This window comes from Schistocerca piceifrons, chromosome 7 (genome assembly GCF_021461385.2).
Source record: "Schistocerca piceifrons isolate TAMUIC-IGC-003096 chromosome 7, iqSchPice1.1, whole genome shotgun sequence".
NCBI lineage: Eukaryota > Metazoa > Arthropoda > Insecta > Orthoptera > Acrididae > Schistocerca > Schistocerca piceifrons.
In genome coordinates this window covers 82,092,569-82,112,986 of record NC_060144.1, presented here as the reverse complement: position 1 = coordinate 82,112,986, position 20,418 = coordinate 82,092,569, and the positions used below count along the sequence as shown (strand labels likewise).

The window sequence follows — 20,418 nt, the reverse complement described above, 5'->3', positions numbered from 1 at the left end:
CCTCTGCCAGACAGAGCACAGGCAGTTATGAACTTGCCATGTCCACAAACTCACCAAGGCCTGTCATCATCTCAGGATGGTCAACTTCTACTGACGCTGTCTGTATAACACTGCCATGCTGCTTGAACCTGTGACTGCAGTGCAATGTGACCTCACTGCAAATAGAAGGTCTCCCATTACCTGGACTGACGAAGTGGAGTACAGCTTTACTGGGTCAAAACAGTGCCTCACCGAAGTGGCACTGCTCGCCCTTTCAATACACAATGCAGAGCTGGCTGTCATTGTGGATGCCAGCCAGACTGCCGTTAGCACTGCGCTCCAACAATGCGTTGATGGCAGCTGGCAGCCACTCAGCCTCTTCTTGCGGGGAAGTTATTGACGTCACAACACTCTTGGAGCATGTACAAATATGGCAACTGTCTGTGTATCCGGCTGTGAAACACTTCAGTTCTTCAGTAGATGCCTGCCCCTTCATTATCTTCACTGACCATAAACTAAAAACACACAGTTTCTGGATCAACACCACCAACTGTTCACTGTACCAGCTACACCAGTTGGAGTATGTGTCCTTGTTTACAATGGGCATCTGCCATGTCTACGGGATGGACAACATTGTTGCCAACTGCTTGTCCCATGACTGTGCTGTCATGTCCACCCAGGTGAACTTCGAAGACATCACACATAAACAGGAGTGTGACCCAAATGGACAGCTTCTAACACCGACACCTCCAGCTGCCTACATTTAGAACTAGTGGCCATTCCTGGATTCTCCCGGAAAGTTTGGTATCATTTTAGAACAGGCACACATTGCGCATTCCTCCTGGAGAAATTTCAGCACAGTGCTTTCAGCTTTGTCCAGTTATCACATCCCATTGCACACACTATAGTGTTGCCCTCGGCAGTCCATTTCATGTGGCCCGGACTCTGGAAGAATTGCCATCAGTGGTCACATGCCTGCACGGCATGCCAGCTTGCCAAAATCAGTAGACACACCCAATGCACACTGCAGAACCTTTCCCAACATGACACGCTGCATCACACTTGTCCACGCAGACATTGTAGGTGCATTTCCTCTGTCCCAAGGCAAGTGCTACCTCCTCACAATAGTGGACTGCTTTACCTGCTGGCCAGAGGAAGTGCCCATAGAGGACATCACTGCTGAGATGGTCGCTGCTGCTTTTGTTGACATCTTGGTGGTGCACATCGACTGCCCCAGCACATAAATACAGACTGCACCCACAAGTTTGACTGTATGCTGTTCAAACACATCACCCGACTGTGTGGCATGTGGCTGCACTGCATGTAAGCTACCACGTGCCATCTAATGGTCAAGAGGCTTCATCAGATGCTGAAGGCATCTCTGATGTGCCACAACACCACCTGAACAGAGGGTCTCCTTCTTGTACTCTGTTCACTGTGAATAACCCTGAAGGAAGATATTGGCATCTCACCTGCAAACCTCATCTACAGCCAGTCACTCTCCATCCCCAGAGAATTTATGGAGGAAGTTCAGTTTCACTACTATATGATGCCTCGACCCTGCCACTAGCAGAATGCCTGCACACTCACATGGTTGGCCTCCAACTCCACTACTGATGCGACATGGTGCTGGAACAGCTTTCATCCACACAGACCTAAAGTGCTGCACGTATGTCATGCTGCATCTAGATAACGTACAGCCACCACGTTGGCTCCCGCCACCAGTCTGCTCGTGCTGATGTCACTACAAGCACGCAAGGCACAAACATACGCTACCTGCAGATGGAACATTTTTGCATCTCACGCCTATCGAGGTCCGCTAGCCAAGGGGGAATCTGTGTAGCAGTAGTTATCACAGCCATGGATGACAGCACAGCAATTGCAGGCAACACTGCCAGTGTGCCCCCACACAGAAGTACCATTAGGCCAAAGCTCAGCAATGATGTGATGCCCATGAGCACGCAGGACACAAAGAGAGACAGCAATGCAAGCTACCAACTGAGACTGCACAGATGTCTACGCCATTCTTCAATCTCATGAGCCGCAATCCATATGAATTGAACACAACACTTGCTGCCCCTGCCCACAGTCATGTATGCAAACCGGACAGCCACTACTCATTTGCTGCATTTCTTGTGCCCATGAATTAAATGGTACCCACAAGACAGGAGACAATTCACATGCTTGGCTGATCACATGTCCATTGTCCTGCAAGATTGATCACAGAGTGTGTGCCCTGCAGGATTAGTGGTCGAGCCGCTCACCGTGGTTGCACAATCATCCTTGCAGACGTTTTCAGTGTGTATTTTATAAGTTTTTTTTGTGTGTATATGTTACTGTTAATAAATGAGTTGTCACATTATCACATGTATTCAATTACTTGGACTTTGTGTGTGGATGCAGCATTAAGCCGGCACACAGTATGACTGTTTTGAAAGCGGAAAAAACCACTCATTGCACGCTTTAGGGTGTTGAGTGGCAGCTTGCTGTAAATATAGAAAAATGTAAGTTAATGCAGGTGATTAGGAAAAACAGTACTGTAATGTTCGAATACAGTATTAATAGTGTGCTGCTTGCCAGTTTATTCAGTTAAATTATCTAGGCAAAATACTGCGAAGCGAAATGAATGCGACCATGTAAGGACAGCATCAGGGAAAGCAAATGGTAGACTTTATGTTTATTGGGAGAATTCTAGGAAAAAGTAACTCATCTATAACAGAGAATGAATATAAGACACTAGTGCTTCTCATTCTTGAGTACTGCTGTAGTGTTTGGGATTCCCAACAGACAAGATTGAGGGAAGACACTAAAGCAATTAAAATGAGAAGTGTGCTGTTGGATATTGTGCTTGTGGGTTTGATGAACATGCAAGTATTGCAGTGATACTATGTGGACTTGGGTGGGAATCTGTAGAAGGAACTGATGTTATTTCTGCAAAACACTGTTGATAAAATTTAGAGAACCAGCATTTGCGACTGATAGCAAAAGGATTCTGCTGCCGCCAATGTATATTATGCGTAAAGGCCACCAAGTCAACAGAAGTTTGGGTTCTTATGGAGGCATCTAGACTTTCATCTTTTGCTCACTCCATTTGTGATTGAAACAGGAAAGGAAATGACTGTTGATGATACAAGGTACTTTTTGCCATGCTCTCTATGGTGGCATGTCAAATATGTTTGTAGATGTAGATTTACCTTTGTTACCTATGAAATGTCCTACAAATTTTTTCACCAACTGACAAAAACTCAAATATGCAGATTGCACTTGTGTGTTTGTACAATCTATGTTTATTTACCATCTAGCAACTTCATAAGTTTTTGAATACCAATATTTCTAAAAAAAGCTTTTTTTCATTTCTTCAATAGTTTCATCTATAGCAGAAAATTCTGTGTCCAGAGTAAAAAGACAGGACTGTGGGTAAGTGATTCTCATTTTCTGGTGTCTGCAATTACAGATAAGTCAGCATAAGGATTTTCACTAACCAAAACAAAATTACAGAACACAAAACTTCCAGTGCCAGAATGGAGAATGCATAGAACACTTCAAAATTTGTGATGGAACTGCTGACTGTTCAGATAAATCTGATGAAAATAAAGTTACTTGCAGATGGAGGCGGTGAGTATTTTGCAACTTGTTTTAGTTTCTCACTCTTTATGGATGTTACCATTCACATGAAAAGCCAACCGAGCTTTACTTTGGACTAATCAGGTAGTACACCTATGCTACACATTGAGATAGGACCACAGATGATCCTTAATAAAGTTTTACCTAAATTACTAAATTTCAAAATAAAAGAGGCTCCACAACCTTGTCAAGGGGAAACTATACAAACTGGTGACATACCTATAGGCACCTACATGGTACTGTCACAAGCCAGTCTGTTTGTGTGCCACCTAGAGGAATCCTTCCTACATGCTCAAAATTCTAAAGCCATAATGTAGGTGATACTTTCATAATCTAGACTTGAGGAAATCTATTCTCATTCCTTCAAGCTGTAACATTCTTGATCATATGTGTTTTGTATAGTCCTCTTCAGCTCAGCTAGACACCTCCTTTGACACTGATCTCAACTTCTCCATTGGCTCCATGAAAGCCTCCATAAATATAACACCTGCCAACAGTACCTCCACATAAGTAAATGTCGTGCTTTCCTCATCAGTTAGTCACAGCCATACAGTACAGCCACAGTGGATAGCACACTTGCAGAATGGAGGAATTCATTATACATTATGTTGATGCTCTAGCTGGCAAGTGTTACTCTCTAAACCTGGCCAATTGTCAGCTCTCTTGCACTGTAGACCCTCAGAATGCTAGTAGATTAGGCAAGATTATATGAAACTAGGTAAACTTTCTGCACCCTAGATCCCTAGTGTGGAGATCCTGTAGGGTGTAGAACATATCATAAAATTTTTTTACATAATATGAATTTAAAAAAAAGGAGATATACTAATGTTCCTCCCACAGATTCTTGATATTATTAATAATAATGTATACTTCAGTTGGTTCTACTAAGAAGCTTGTTGGTAGAACTGGAGGATTTTGTCACCAATAAATCATTTGGGTTCCTCAATAAACCTAAATTTGTTACTAATAAAAACTTTTATGGTTGCTGGTAACTTACGGAAAATGTGTGTTCCTTAATACTCCAACCAGCAAAGTGGCACACACGGTTTCTCCTTTATTACCCAGTACCACCCTGTAAAGGAACAGCTTAATCTCATCTTCTTGTAGACCTTAACTACCTTTAATCTTGACCCAAAATGAAAAATTTTCCTACCTAAATCCTTCTCATTGTCCCAAAACTGGTATTCAACAATCCTCAATCTACAAAGTATCAGGTAATGACGTATTTTTGAAATACTCAGTGCAAAACATACCCCATGCTCCTTTCCAGCACATGCTGTATCATTTCCAGTCCCATGCAGTCACATGGATAGTCATGCTTTAAAAACATTAGCCAAAAGGCATTTTTTTTACAAATGCTACCACAAAAATAAAACAAAATTCAGTATTTGGAAAGATTAAACATGTTGCTTCACACAGTTTGTTACTTAATCCATCATTATTCTTCAGCTGAGTATATGTCCGCCTCCTTAGCTGGGTGAGCAGCATCTCTGGCAGCAGGCTTAGGTTCGATTCCTAGCTGGGTTGTAGATTTTCTTCACTCAAGGACTGGTTGTTGTGTTGTCCTTATCACCATTTCATCATTATTGACATGTAAATCACCCAATGTGGCGCCAACTGAAAGGACTTGCAACTTGGCAGCTGAACGCCCCCAAGTGTGGATTCCCGGCTATCAGTGTCCTACGATCATTTCATTTCATCCGAATACATGGTGTAACAAAGACACTGGAGAAGTATGAAAACTGCTATGTTTGGTGATGAGACAAGTATACTAACACTGTGTCTGTAAACAACCAGGAGAATAGTGGATTAGGCCTTCAACTGGTGGACAGCCGACAGCCTAACTCTTAGTCTTGCAAAACAGTGATATTATATAATTCCAGATAAACAAAACCAACTTATAGGAGGCAAAAGTTGTGATCAGTGAGAACACACTAAGTGAAAGTTCATGTGTGAAATTCTTAGGTATCTACATGTATAACAAGCTGAGGTGACGTCAGAAAGTGGATGAATTATATAAAAATCTCAATTCTGCTTGCTTTTCAGCTAGGAATCACTCTATTTATTAACCTGCATACAGGATTGATAGCATACTTTCACTAAATACTGCCCTATTTCATTATCTTCTGGGATAACACAGTTGGAAAAGTCCCTGGAAATATACACTAAGAATACTGTGTAAAGTTGGGATTCTTATATTCAAATAGCATCACATTTACTTGCTAGTTGTATATGATAAGAGTGAATCTGTAATGAACTATGAAACTCACCTCAATTCCTTTCCTCTCTAGTATTTAGAATGGAGTTCTATATTCTATTACAAAGATGTTTAACAGGTTGCCAACAAAAATCAGATAGGATATTGTGAACCATCAGACATTCAGTAACAAAGTTAGAGTACCTTATTGGACACTCCTCTTTCAATTTATCAGAATATTTTGACACAGAGATGTAAATTCCAGATGAAGCAAGTGTTCATATTATACAACTTTGCTCAACTGCATCCCAAAAGGCTCTATTTTGTGATGGGATTTACAGAAATGGTAGGTGAAGGAAGGAATGAATCATACATCAGCTCTATTGCAACCTGTAGGTAAGCTTTTATGCGGGCATGACCACCAAAGTTGGCCACCCTGGTTCAGATACTGCCACACTGAGACCAACATGCTTGTCTTCAGTAACTTTTTCTTTACATGAACCCTGTGAATCCTTTGCCCTGTCCCTCACCAAACCCAACTTTTCAGTGTTTTGTAGACTGGAACTGTCCCTGTTTCTTTACTTGAACCCTTTGGATTCTTTGTTCTGTTCCTTGCCAACACTGGCTTCTCGGTGTTATGTGTACTGGAACTGGCCCTGTAACATACTCCTCCACAACTTCATTTGGTCCCATTCACCAGTCTGAGTCCACACCCACAGTGATCTCTCCAAGATCTCCTCCTTTCTCTTTTCTATTCTACTTTTTCCACTCTGCCCATCTCCCTCTTGTCTCCCCCCCCCCCCCCCCCCCCCTCTTCCCAACCTGTGCTTATTACTTGATTGTATACTTGCTATTTCTGTGTCCTTCCTCAAAGTTTCCTTCCAGTTAACTTTAGAAAAAAATATATATGTGGGCCTCTTTTCTCTCTGAATCTCATTATTCAACAATACCACTTCAGTGTAGTTATATCTCTCTTGTCTTGAACTTTCAATATTCATGTCCTTCTAATCTCATCATTTTTGATCATATCCTTTGTTGTGTTATCTTTACTACATCTAAAAAATTTCATCTCTGCTGTATGGATTTTGTACTCTTCCTCATTTTGTAGTAGTCAATGTACCAGCCACTTATGCTAAAATGGGTTCTTAATAAGGCTACTGTAACTCTTTTTCACATTTCTTTTGAATGTCTGTTCCATTGTGTACCCTTCACACTCTGATAGAATTTGTTAGCTTTTTGTATTCCATTTTGCCATTATTTGTGACTAAACTTCCCAAATATTTGAAACTTTTGACAATTCTTAAATTTTTCAGTTCAGTTTTATCTTCCTCCTTCATTCTTTCCTTCTGCTATCACTACTGTTTTGCTCTTCTATATGCTTACTCTCACCCTCCAAATTTGTCTGCCTATTGGTTCCATACATCTACTTCTCTTTTTGCTTCAATTTCATCTTCACCCCGTACGATGGGGCTTTTATTTCATCTATTTCTACTAAGTTCTGACATACAACAAAAGTCTTATTATTATTCTCGTTATTATTTTAGTTGTTGTGACGAAGGAAATCGTCAGAAAGCTTAGCTGGAAATTCAAAATCTTATTTACAGTATCATAGATACAACATAAGTCTTATTATTATTCTCATTATTATTTTAGTTGTTGTGAAGATGGACATTGTCAGGAAGCTTAGCTAGAAATTCAAAATATTATTTACAGTAATATGAGAACAAAGTAATTGGGTAAAAGTCATTTATTTCTCTGTGATTAATATTCTTTTCATTAGAGAACATTGCTTCTTCTCATATTCCCTGGCATTTATCCGCTCTAATGAGGGGTCCATTTTTTCAAGATTTGTAAAGTTTTATTTTATTATTTAACTTTGTGGCCAGGTGCCCTTTCTGTCTCCACAGTCATCAAGGTAATCATAGCGAAGAAAGTTGTGTGTTCTATATGCATTTTTACTGTGTAAACTTTGTTCTGTGTATATGTTTTTTTGTCTTCAGGTTTTCACCTGTTTGATGAGGCCTGCCATGAATTCCCCACCTGTGCCAACATCTTGATCTCAGAGTAGCACTTGCAACCTAAATTCTCAATTAATTGCTGGATGTATTCCAACCTCTTCTTCCTCTACAGTTTTTGCCCTTTAAGCTCCCTCTGTTACCATGGAAGTCATTCCTTACCTTATCAGTCCAACAAATTTTTCAACATTTGTCTGTAGAATCAAATCTCAAATGCTTTGATTCTCTTCTGTTCCTCTTTTCCCACAGTCCACGTTTTACTACCACACCATGCAGTGCGGCAAATGTACATGCTCAGAAATTTCTTCCTCAAATTAAGGCTGATATTTTATTGTAGTAGACTTTTCTTGCCCAGAAATGCCCTTTTTGCCAATGCTAATCTGCTTTTGATGTCCTCCTTGCTCCATCCGTCATTGGTTGTTTTGGCCTAGGTAGTAGAATTCCTTAAGTTACTATTTCATGACCATCACTCCTGGTGTTAAGTTTCTTTGCTGTTCTCATTATTGTTACTTCTCATTACTTTTGTCTTTCTTTGACTTACTCTCAATCCATATTTTGTTCTCATTAGCCTGTTCACTCTACCCAGCAGATCATTTATTTCTTCTTCACTTTCTCTCGGGATAGGAATGTCATCAGTGAATCATATCATTGATATCCTTTCACCCTGAATTTTAATTCCACTCCTGAACCTTTCTTTTATTTCCATCATTGCTTCTTCAATGTACAAGTTGAACAGTAGGAGCAAAAAGATACATGCCTGTCTTACACCCTTTTTAATCTGAGCACTTCGTTCTTGGTCATCCATACCTATTATTCCCTCTTGGTACTTGTAGATATTGTATATTATCCATTCCTCCCTGTAGATTACCCATATTTTTCTCAGAATTTCGAACATTTGTACCATTTTACATAGTTGAATGCTTTTTCCAGGTTGACAAATCCTATGAACGTATCTTGATTTTTCTTTAGTCTTGCTTCCATTATCAACCACAGCATCAGAATTGCCTCCCTGGTGCTTTTACCTTTCCTAAGGCCAAACTATTCGTCACATCTTCAATTCTCTTTTCCTGTCCTCCGTATCTTATTCTTGTCAGCAATTTGGATGCATGTGCCGTTAAACTGATTCTCTGAGAATTCTTGCACTTGTCAGCTCTTGCAGTCTTTGGAATTTTGTGGATGATATTTTTCTGAAAGTCAGATGGTATGTTGCCAGACTCATACAATCTACACACAATATCAATAGTTGTTTTGTTGCCACTTCCCCCAATGATTTAGAAATTCTGGTGGAATGTTGTATATCCCTTCTGCCTTATTTGATCTGATGTCCTCAAAGTTCTTTTAAATCCTGATTCTAATACTGGATCCCCTATCTCTTGTAAATTGACTCCTGTTTCTTTTTCTATCAAATTAGACAAATTTTGACCTTCTGTAAGGTCTTCAGTGTACTCTTTCCCCTATCTGCTCTCTCCTCTGCATTTAACAGTGAAAGTCTCATTGCACTCTTAATGTTACAACTCTTGCTTTTAATTTCACTGAAGGATCATTTGAATCCCCTATTTGCTGAGTCAATAATTTCTTTTTTGATTTCTTTGTATTTTTCACTCATCCATTTCATCATAGCTTCCCTGCACATCCTGTTTATTAACTTTCTCAGTGACTTGTATTTCTGTATTCCTGAATTTCTGTCAACATTTTTATACTTCCTTCTTTCATTAATCAACTTTTCTGTTATCCATGGTTTCTCCACAATTACGTTCTTTCTACTTATGTTTTTCTTTCCAACTTCTGTGAATGCCTTTTGTAGAAATGTGGATTTCTCTTAAACTGTATTGCCCAATGAGCTATTCCTTCTTGCTTAATCTATAGCCTTCGAGAACTCCAAATGTAACTCATCATTCCTTAGTACTTCTGTATCCCACTTCTTTGCATATCGATTCTTACTGACTAATCTTTTAAACTTCAGCCTACTCTTCATCACTATTATATTGTAGTCTGAGTCTCTATCTGCTCCTGAGTATGGCTCTTAATCCAGTATCTGTTTTCAGAATCTCTGTCTGACCATGATGTAATCTAAAACTGAAATCTTCGCATATCACCCAGCCTTTTCCATGTATACCTCCTCCTCTTATGATTCTTGAACAGAGTATCCGCTATTGCTAGCTGAAATTTATCACAGAACTCAATTAGTATTTCTCCTCTCTCATTCCTTGTCACAAGCCCATATTCTCCTGTAACCCTTTCTTCTTCCCCCACAACTGCACTTCAGTCCCCCCAACTATTAGGTTTTCAACTCCCTTTACATACTGTATTACCCTTTCAATATCCTCATATATGTTCTCTATATATTCATCTTGCGGCATTGACTATGTGTGTTACCATATTTTAACTGTTTGTGTATCATGCTCTGAGGTGGAAGTTGGTAAACAGCCCAACATTTTCCTAAAAGAGTATGGAGAACTACCTAAAAACAATTCTCTGGCTGGTCAGTGCACCAGCCCATGGCCATTAATCTGCTGTGCAGATTCAATCCAGGTTTGGCCCACCTCTCTGCCTGCTAAGCTAGTGCACTGTGCATTACCCTATGTGAGTGCGTCTTGTTAGGCACTGAAAAGATATAAAGATAAGGCGTAAAATGTCAATTATATATCTTAATGTGGCTAAGAACCAGAATGAAGAAGCTAACTTAACCCTCAAGTGGATGCACCGATTTTCATAACAGGAGTACTTTGTACACATGTAAAGAGTAGCTGTCTGTATATTACTAAGATGAACATGTAAGAGCAAAATCATAGTTTCATCTTAGTTTTATTAAACAACAATTAAATAATCTTACACAGTATGTGCTAAAGGACTGTTTAATTTGTGGGTTTTATGTGGCGTTGAACTGTAATAACACACTTTTAGAATCGAAACGACACTTATTTCGTCACTTAATAGAGTGAATACAGAAAGATGGCTGTCGAACATAGTGCTAGTACCCAAAGGCAAGAAGACAGAACCAAAGAGCATAGTCAAAGAACTGTCACTTCACATCAGAGATACCACAGAGCCCCCCTCCCTGGCAGTGCGGAACACAGTGGGGCGGAACTAGCACACGTCCACAAAAAGATCTTTGTGCCAGCACGGTGGGTGGAGGTGGCATCTGGCACTCAAAGTGTGCGGCTTGGGCGTATCATTGTCAGGGTCCCACATGCCGGACAGCTGCACAGGCAGTGGTGAGCTGAAGGGGCATGCAGCAGAGGCGGCGGGTGAGGCGACGGTGGAGGCAGGGAGTAGCAAGAAGTGGCTCCGGGAGGTACCACGCAGGCCTTAACCATTGTACCAAAACTGTACTCGGGTGGCCGTTGAGCAGAATCACGAATGTATTGACCCCGCAGCATAATACGTACTGTGGGCCAGAGTACAGAGGTTGCAGAGCTGCAGAAAGAGAGTCGTCTTGTAACATGACAAAGTCGCATGATTTCAAGTCCTTATGAACACCTGTGGCGTGGTGTGAGTGCAAGGTACAGGCAGGTGAAGGTGGGCCACATGAGCATGCACTCGTTTGACAAGGGCCAGCAGCTTGGTAGCGTCCATTGGAGAAGTGTCCTCGACGAGTTCGGCAGGCAGGATGAGCAGTTTGCCATACAGGATCTCCGCCAATGAAGCATTGAGGTCTTCCTAGTGCGCAGAGCAGATTCCTAGCAATACCCCCAGCAGAGCCTCAGACCGAAGCCCACCATGGCACATGAGTGCATCTTTTAGCATTCTGTGCCATCACTCCACTAGTCCATTGGCCTGTGGATGATGTGGTAGATGGCCTCGGCCGGAGGGCGAGCAAAGCATTCGATAAGCAAAGTTTTTTCCGTCACGTACTTGAGTGAAGTGGGCGGTGAGAGTAGCAGATCACTGTGTCAGTCAGGATAGCCGTGGAGATGGTTCACCAGGCAGATGAAATGTGTGTCATCTTCAGAGATCCCATGGATATCCAGTAGATGATCCACCAGGGCAAACCAAGTCTTAGGGCTGCCCTTTTGCAATGCAGGCAGCTTAGGAAATCTGCTGTGTACCACATGGTGATGAAGCACAGGCAGGCGAAAATCCGTATCAGAAGTTGAGGGAGCCCATGACACCAGGAGTGCAGTAGCGGTGGGCAATGCATCGCTTGAGGTCTGCGGAAGGGGGGGGGGGGGGGGCACAAGCAGCACACGAAGAGGAGAGGGCCAGTGCAACTGATGGCACAATGTGTTCCAACTGCAGGCCTGGAGGCAGGTGCGGTGTGAGTGTAACGGCTGGTGCCGTTGCAACAATGGGCGGAAGGAAGGTGGTTGTGGTACAGCCAAGGGGGACCTGGTCCCGAAACTGACACGGAAGAAACGGCTGGTGCCATTACGAGAGCAGGCAGAAAGTGATCTCGATGTGGCCATGGAGTGATGGTTGCAGCAACCGGCATGGCTGAGGTGACCTGTGTCGCCAAGACGCCATGTGGGGGAGGTGCAATGATGTCAGGCAAGTAAGAATGTGTGGCCCCACGCGTATGAGCATTCGGAGTACAGTTCTCTAACTGCATCTGCACATCAAACCAACTGGAAGGCGACTGCCTAACTGGATGGTGAAACACAACGTTCTTCACATGATTATCGTTCACAATGTCAGTGAGCTGCATGCAATGTCCAGGCGGCAAGCCCTGCTGCATAGTAGCATTTGCCGATGTTTATGTTGGGCCAGCAATGGTTAAGTGGCCTCTGGCATGGCAGGGGCCAGTAAATTGTTCACTTTTAACCAACTGTACATTAGGAACACTATTAAAAACGCAAGCACAATTGATAGGGTGCGACGCACTCGCACAAAACGACACTGGTAGATCCAGTGTTCTCAAGACACTGTGGGCCGGCACACAGAGTCCGTTACTGATGAAAATAAGCACAAAATAATTCCCAAATGCACAACGTTGAAGTTTGGGTCACCACTATGGGTTTTACATGACATTGAACCATAACAAGGCACTTTTAGGATCGAAACGACATTTATTTTGTCACTTAATAGAGCGAATACAGAAAGATGTCTGTCAAACATAGCACTAGAACACAAAGACAAGAAGACAAAACCAAAGACCATAGTCAAAGAACTGTTGCTTTGCATCAGAGATGCCACAAATTAAACGATAAGGAAATAAACTGTCATTATATTACTTTGTTGCCATGGACAGATGTTACATGACAGTAGTGTCCCACTCAAAGCATTGAACAGCACAGTTGCATCAGATCCCACAGTTTATTTCATTACTCATTATCTTGTAGACAACTGCCTCATTGTGGAATTCTGCTGCTAGTTCATAATGTGGGCCATTTTCTTGCATGGATTGTAAATTTTTTTTGACATGCCTCGCTGTTTATTTTACATTACCACTGCTCACATGATTGTATGGCAACACAATTTATCACTGTGTTAGCTGAAATGATAACGAAGAAATAAGTATGGGCTTGCCATTGTGAAATGACAATGGAATGCTGCAAAACAGTTTTATTTGTGTTTGGTGCACTTTATACATAGACGCACCCACTCAAGGGTTAAAAAGGAATAGATAAAATTGAAACCCAAAACTGTGAACTTAAAGAAAATATATTGTGCATGCTTCTAAGTGTTTAAGGAAGGAAGATATAACTGCCTAGAAGGTAAAACATGATGCATTATCTTCTGGTTAACATAATCAGTCACAGTGTTTGTGAGGATGAGCCATTGTCTTCATATACCATGAATCCATAAACATTATAATTATTTGTAGATGTACTTATATAGTTGGACAGTAATGCAAAGTTTGTGAACTGTACAGTAAACATCTTCATCAATAAAACGAAGATACATTTGTTGTTACATGGCATCAAACAGCGTATATACGAGGGTGGTTTGAAAAGTTCTCAGAACGGAATAGAAAAAGAGTACTTACCTCAGTGAAACTTTTTTTTATTTTTCAATGCAGTGTCCTTGTAGATTAAGCACTTGGTCCAGTGATGTTCCAGTGCCTTAAACCCATCTCAAAAATGAGTTTCCTCCAGGCATGCAAAATAGTTGTCAACTCCGATTATCAGTTCTTCGTTTGAAGTGAATCTTCACCCACCAAGAAAAATTTTCAGCTTTGGGAAGAGATAGAAGTCTGATAGAGCCGTATCAGGTGAATAAGGCAGGTATGGCAACAATTCATACCTTACTTCATGTAATTTTGCGATGTTCTGATATGTCCATTCTCGTGCGTTTTTGATCCAGCGCAAGAGTCATCGCACCCATCTTGCAGATGATTTTTTCATATCTAATTCTTCAGTTAAAATGTGATATACCCTTTCATTAGTAATTTCATGCACTTTCAATTGATGATCCTCCATGAACATTTCGTGCATTTTTGCAATGATATCTGGAGTAGTGACAAATCTTGGCCGACCACTGTGCGGATCACCATCTAAGTTGTCCTGACCAAATTTAAATTAATTTGTCCACTTGACAACAGTTGAATATGAAGGAGCAGAGTCCCCCAATGTATTCTGCAAATCAACGTGAATGACCTTTGCTTACATACCTTTCTTTACGAAGTACTTAATCATTGCTCGAATCTTGATTTTCTTTTCCATCTTTGCAAATAACTATGCGGGAACAACAACATAGCCACGTCACCACCACAGCTCTCTTCCAAACGTGGCATGTGTTTACAGGCAACAGTCCAATTAATATCACATGAACAACTCGTTGCGCTACCACTGATCTCTTGTGGTGATTCTGAGAACTTTTCAAACCACCCTCATACTAATATGTATACCACAGCCCAATTATGTGTTTTAAGTTCTTAATAATGAATGTGTTGACTGTAAAATACACAAACTTAGTACTATATTTGTCTGTGCCAGTTATATAGGTACATTCACAAAAGGTTACAGTATTTAATGTTTCATGGTACATAATGACAATGTCTCACATGAAAAAGCTAGTGACACAGATTAACATTGAACTGAAAAAAATTGTTCTGTCAATAATAGTTGCTAAATGAATAGCCATATATCAGCTTCTTGGTGATTGTATCTTCCTTTTTCGAATTTGTATGGAAAGTGTGTTATGTATCAGATTTTTTGTGCTCTTTGAAACAGTACCGTAACAAACTAATTCATTTGTTGATATACTGACTGAACTGTTACTTGTCCTATCATCCATAAACTGAGAGCTACACTGAAGCTCAGATTAATGGGGAAATGGCCAATAAAGGTGTAATGATAACACATAGTCACAGAAGCTGACTCTCACTCAGCCATGTACTCCACAGTAATGACAGCAGGCTGCCTGAAATATCCTGACAAATATTTGAGATCTCATCAGAACACAAATGGGTGAAGACCAAAAGCTAAGAAGGGCTAAGAAGTCAGCTGCCAGCCTCTGTTGCTGAAGCACCAGGAGACTAGTCAGTCACATATTTAGCTTTTTCTGTTAGTTTTTATAGTTTAATTCTCAAGTTAGTAGTGGTAATCTGATGGATACGGTGTGTGCATGATGTGTGCAGATGCAGGAGCACCGAGCCACAGTTTGTAAACAGCTGAAGATACTTATGGCCTTGGTCAGCCAACTGCAGGCTGCTACCGTAGTGTGCAGCAGCAATGGAGAAACTGGTGTATTGAATGGGACACATCCTCAGTTCCCGTAGGTGGGTGGCAGAAGTGGTGAAGACTCCTGGCCTCAGATGTGGGCTGGAAGCAGAGCTCACAATCTGCAGAATCTTACCTGGGGTCAGTCAGGATTCTTTGGTTTGCAGCTGTGTGGAGGGTCTCAACTATAGTCTCTGTTGATTCTGTTAGTCATGGCTGCAGATTTCGTGAACTGTGTTATGGCGTGGAGAGTTGTAGGACACTTCTTGATAGGTCAGGGATGTGCTACACCAAGGAAGCAGCTATTCGGGGAATGGTGTACTTGTGGAGTGCACATGGGGGTTTCTTAGTCTAGTCAGTAGTTTGAGGTCCTCTGATGAACACTTGCAAGACTATAAACAGAAAGATCACATACAAAGTAGACACACTTTGATTGGCAAAGTCTTAATACTAAGTTGTTGAAGTATTAGTAACAAAGTTCTTCAGTTTACTGATCCCCCTTAAAGTTGTTGCTCTCAGATTATTTTCAGGACCAAAAGCTGGCTAAAAACTGAAGTAGAAATCTCTAAAGTATTTAGCTAGCCATGGAATCTATATTGAGGAGACATATTAGTTGTCATAGAAAGGTGAGTGTTCATTGCTGTCAATACAAATATTGTGCCTATCGAGGTTGAAATTGAGTCTGACTGTGAAGTTATCTGAACATGAGTAGCAGGCATAGGCGGACTTCAGTTAGTTGATGCTTTTACCTGCCACGTTCTGCCGTAACAGTTGTAGAATCATTCGAGGAAAGTCTAGCACAAGGATACCCAGATCACACAGTATTAGCTGAGGGCAACTTTAATCTGCCAGGTATAGGTTGGAACATGTATTAACTCACTGCAGGCAGTATGGACTTACAGCTTTTTGAAGTATTTTTTAAGATTTTGTTTTTGAAAACTGTATTGACAGTGCCCTGGGTGGTACTGAGTCAACTGAATCACATTCTCCACCAGGGTTTCAACTACCTCTTGTCATGCCCTGAAATGAGGAATGTTCTACACACTATACTTCCCACCCCTCCCAAAGTGGTACTCTGCTGCCCAATGAACATACCCAATATTCTTGTCCAACCCTACACAACTCCTGCTCCCAACACCTAGCCTTATGGCTCGTATGCCTGTAACAGACTAGTTACATATATCTTCCTATCGCCACCTACTCCAGTGCAGCCAGTCATGTTATCTACAAGCTAAGTTGCAACCACTGTGCTTCATTCCACGTACGCATGATAACCAGCAAGCTGTCTGTCCACATGAATGGCCACTTACAAACTGTGGTCAAGAAACAGCTGAACCACCCAGTTGCTGAGCATGATGCCCAACACAATGTTCTTCACAGCTGGTGCCATCTGGATCTTTCTTACCAACACCAGCTTTTCTGAATTGTGCAGGTGGGAACTCTCCCTGCAATACAGCTCTCCTAGTCTTGACCTTCATTACTTATTGTCCATGACCCATCTATCCCCCTTCCCTGTACACCCCCCCCCTCCCTCCCCATGCACTGTCTAATGTCCCAACTGCACCTATCTGTCCTACCCACTCTCCACTTCATCCCTGTATGTTTCCACAAGCACTTTAATGTCACCCCACCACTACCCTGCTCTCTCTCTACCTCCCTACCCCAGCTCCTCCTTACCCCTTTGTTAAACAAAAAGTGTACAAGTGTTCACAGGCAGGAGTTAATAGAAATTTGTGCATCCATAAGAAAATTAAGGTGCGAAGCAACTTTCACCATCATACCTTAGCAAAAGATCTAGTCAAGAACCCAAGAAAATTCTGGTCATAAATAAAGTCACTAAGCAGGTCAAAAGCTTCTGTACATTCACTCATTGATTAGTCTGTCATGGCAGGAGAAGACAGCAAAAGAAAAGCAGAAAAGCAAAGATTTTGAATTTCATGTTTAAGAAATCATTCATGCAGGAGAATTGTACAAACATACCATCATTTCCAGAATGAGATTTTCACACTGCAGTGGAGTGTGCGCCAATATGAAACTTCCTGGCAGATTAAAACTGCTATAACCTTTAATCACCAATAATTGCGTGGATATTCAAACACACTCACTGAGAAACAATAGCTGGTTACATGATAACAACTCAGTATCTCTTATTCGACTGCCGTGCCGTGCCGTGACGTGCGGCCGGCGCCGTTCGTAGCTCAGCCGAGTTGCGGAGCGCCTCTATCACCGTTTGTGCATACTGTCGTGGCAGCACTGTAAATGTCACAACACTTTTCCCCCCTTGAAAAAAAACACTCACTTCCTTGGAGACATGGACAGTGTGGAGACATCCATGGCCTCTTGTGAGGCCACGAGAAGATCCTGCGGAGAGACATGCGAGTATGGTTGAAAATGTCCAGGATGGAAGCTTGTGCGTTGAACGTGCCTCCTGGACGAGATGATGGGTGAAAACTCCAGAGCAGCATCCATAGGTGTCGTGAACCTGCGGGTGTGCTCCAGCGAGATGGGTCCCGGAGAAGGCGGCATCGCGACTGGGGCCGGTTCCGGCGTACTCGGAAGCGGTAGCGACGTCAGCTGCAGCAACACGTATGGTAGATCGGCAGCAGTGACAGGACTGGCGTCTCGGGCTGGTCGAGGCGAATGAAGGGGCAGTGGCACCGGCGTGGCCACCACTCGTGGGTGCATCTGGTCGTAATGGCGAACAACCATGCCGTCGTCCGTACGTATTTCACAAAGCCGGCGGCCGCGAAGAGCCTTGACCAACCCTGGAATCCATTTAGGGCGAGATACATACCCTCGTGCCCACACGTTGGTGCGCACCGAGTATTTTCCCGTACTAGGGGACACAGCACAAGGCCTGACAGGGTGAAGCAGGTGCAGTAGAGTGTGCGGTTGGCGGCGGTGCAAGAGTTCAGCAGGGCTGCGATCACCCAGAGGCGTGAAGCGATAAGAACTCAGAAATTGCAGCAGAGCGTCATCTGTGGAAAAATCACTAAGGAATTTTTTCATCTGGCTTTTGAAAGTGCGGACAATGCACTCGACCTCCCCATTTGATTGCGGATGGAAGGGCAGTGCTGTAACATGATGAATCCCTTGTCCAGTACAAAAATCACGGAAGGCCTACGAAGAGAACTGAGGGCCATTGTCCGTGACGATCGTGGATGGAAGACCTTCTAGCGCAAAGATTTTGGACAAAGCCAGCGTCGTTGCCGCAGTGGTGGGTGACGGACATCGAACAACAAACGGAAACTTCAAGAAGGCGTCAATCAACAGTAGCCAATAAGTACCGAGGAAGGGGCCGGCAAAGTCAGTGTGCACCCGTTCCCATGGCTGTGTTGGATCAGGCCATGGAGAGGGCATTGTACGAGGTGCAGCCAGTTGTTGAGCACACTGACCACACACAGCGACCATGTGGGCGATGTCCGAATCAATGCCAGGCCAATAAACGTGCCTGCGGGCCAGGGACTTAGTCCGAGAAATACCCCAATGGCCTTCATGCAACAGTTTGAGAACATCTTTGTGAAGAGAGGCTGGCACCACGACCCGTGGAGATGCGCCATCCGTGGCCAGAAGAACAACACCATCATGAACAGACAGACAAAGGTGCAAGGTATGGTAGTTGCGAAGGGGATCCGATGCCCAGCCCTTGGTCCTGTCCGGCTAACCCCGTTGAACAAAACCGATCACCTGACGCAGGATTGGATCCCACGCAGTAGCCGACGTGACCTGTGAACCTGTAAGTGGAAAACCCTTGACTGCATGACGTTCTTCCTCATCAATGTGGAAACAGAGTAGTTCATCACGATCGAAAACCGGGTCTGGGCCCATCGGCAATCGCGACAATGTGTCAGCGTTGGTGTGCCGGGCCGTGGGGCGATAGTGAATCTCATAGTGAAAACAAGACAAGTATAAGGCCCAACGTTGCAGGCGGTGAGCTGCCTTATCAGGAAGCGACGCCGATGGGCTGAACAGAGAGACCAGCGGCTTGTGGTTGGTGATGAGGTGAAACTTAGAACCACACAAAAGAACGCTGAACTTTTTTAGAGCATAAATGATAGCGAGCGCCTCCTTTTCGATTTGAGAGTAATGCTGTTGCGCATCGTTGAGGGTCTTGAAAGCATAGGCGATGGGTCGTTCCGACCCATCCTCATACCGATGGGCAAGAACCGGGCCTCAGTGGAGGCCCTCGTGACAACAATGTCATCCAGGCCATACTGTGATGCGTCAGTCGCCAGAACCAAGTGCTGACCCGGATGGAATGTGGCAAGACAAATGAGCCTTCAGGCGGACAAAAGCCTGCTCACACTCGTCAGACCAACAGAAAGGGACGTTTTTGCATAACAGCTGATGCAGAGGATGAGCTACCGCCACTGCGGATGGACTGAATTTGTGATAATAAGCAATCTTGCCTAGAAATGTCTGAAGTTCTTTGACCGTAGACGGCCGGGGTAGAGCGTTAATGGCTGCAACGTGCTGACGTAGAGGACGTATACCCTCACAGGACAAGTGGAAACCAAGATACACAATGGAGGATTGGAAGAACTGTGACTTGTCCAGATTGCACCTCAACCCAGCCGAATGCAAAACCCAAAACAGGGAATGCAAATTGCGAAGGTGCTCCTCAGTGGAAGCCCTCGTGACAACAATGTCATCCAGATAGTTTATGCAGCCGGGAACGGAAGCCGCGAGATGTTCCAAAAACCGCTGAAAAATGGCCGGCGCGCTAGCGACGCCTATGGTAACTGCTGCTACTGATACAACCCACAAGGAGTGTTGATGACGAGAAATTCCTTGGAAGAAGCATCCAACGGCAACTGATGGTATGCATCCGATAAGTCAAGTTTGGAAAAGAACTGTCCCCCAGCGAGCTTGGTAAATAACTCCTCAGGACGGGGAAGAGGATAAGTGTCAATGAGGCTCTGAGCGTTGACGGTGGCTTTAAAATCACCGCACAATCGCAGACTCCCGTTTGGTTTAGAAACCACCACGATGCCCATTCACT

The 20,418-nt window shown here is 43.0% G+C and overlaps 1 protein-coding gene across 1 annotated transcript in view; it reads left to right on the top strand.

Annotated features, from left to right (window-relative positions):
• LOC124805138 (modular serine protease-like) overlaps window positions 1-20,418 on the top strand; it is a 224,167-nt gene that overhangs the window by 47,955 nt on the left and 155,794 nt on the right. The window contains exons 2-3 of the mRNA XM_047265601.1: window positions 3,345-3,396; window positions 3,478-3,594. Of these exons, the coding sequence (XP_047121557.1) occupies window positions 3,345-3,396; window positions 3,478-3,594 (169 nt within the window). The remainder of the gene's footprint in view (window positions 1-3,344; window positions 3,397-3,477; window positions 3,595-20,418) is intronic.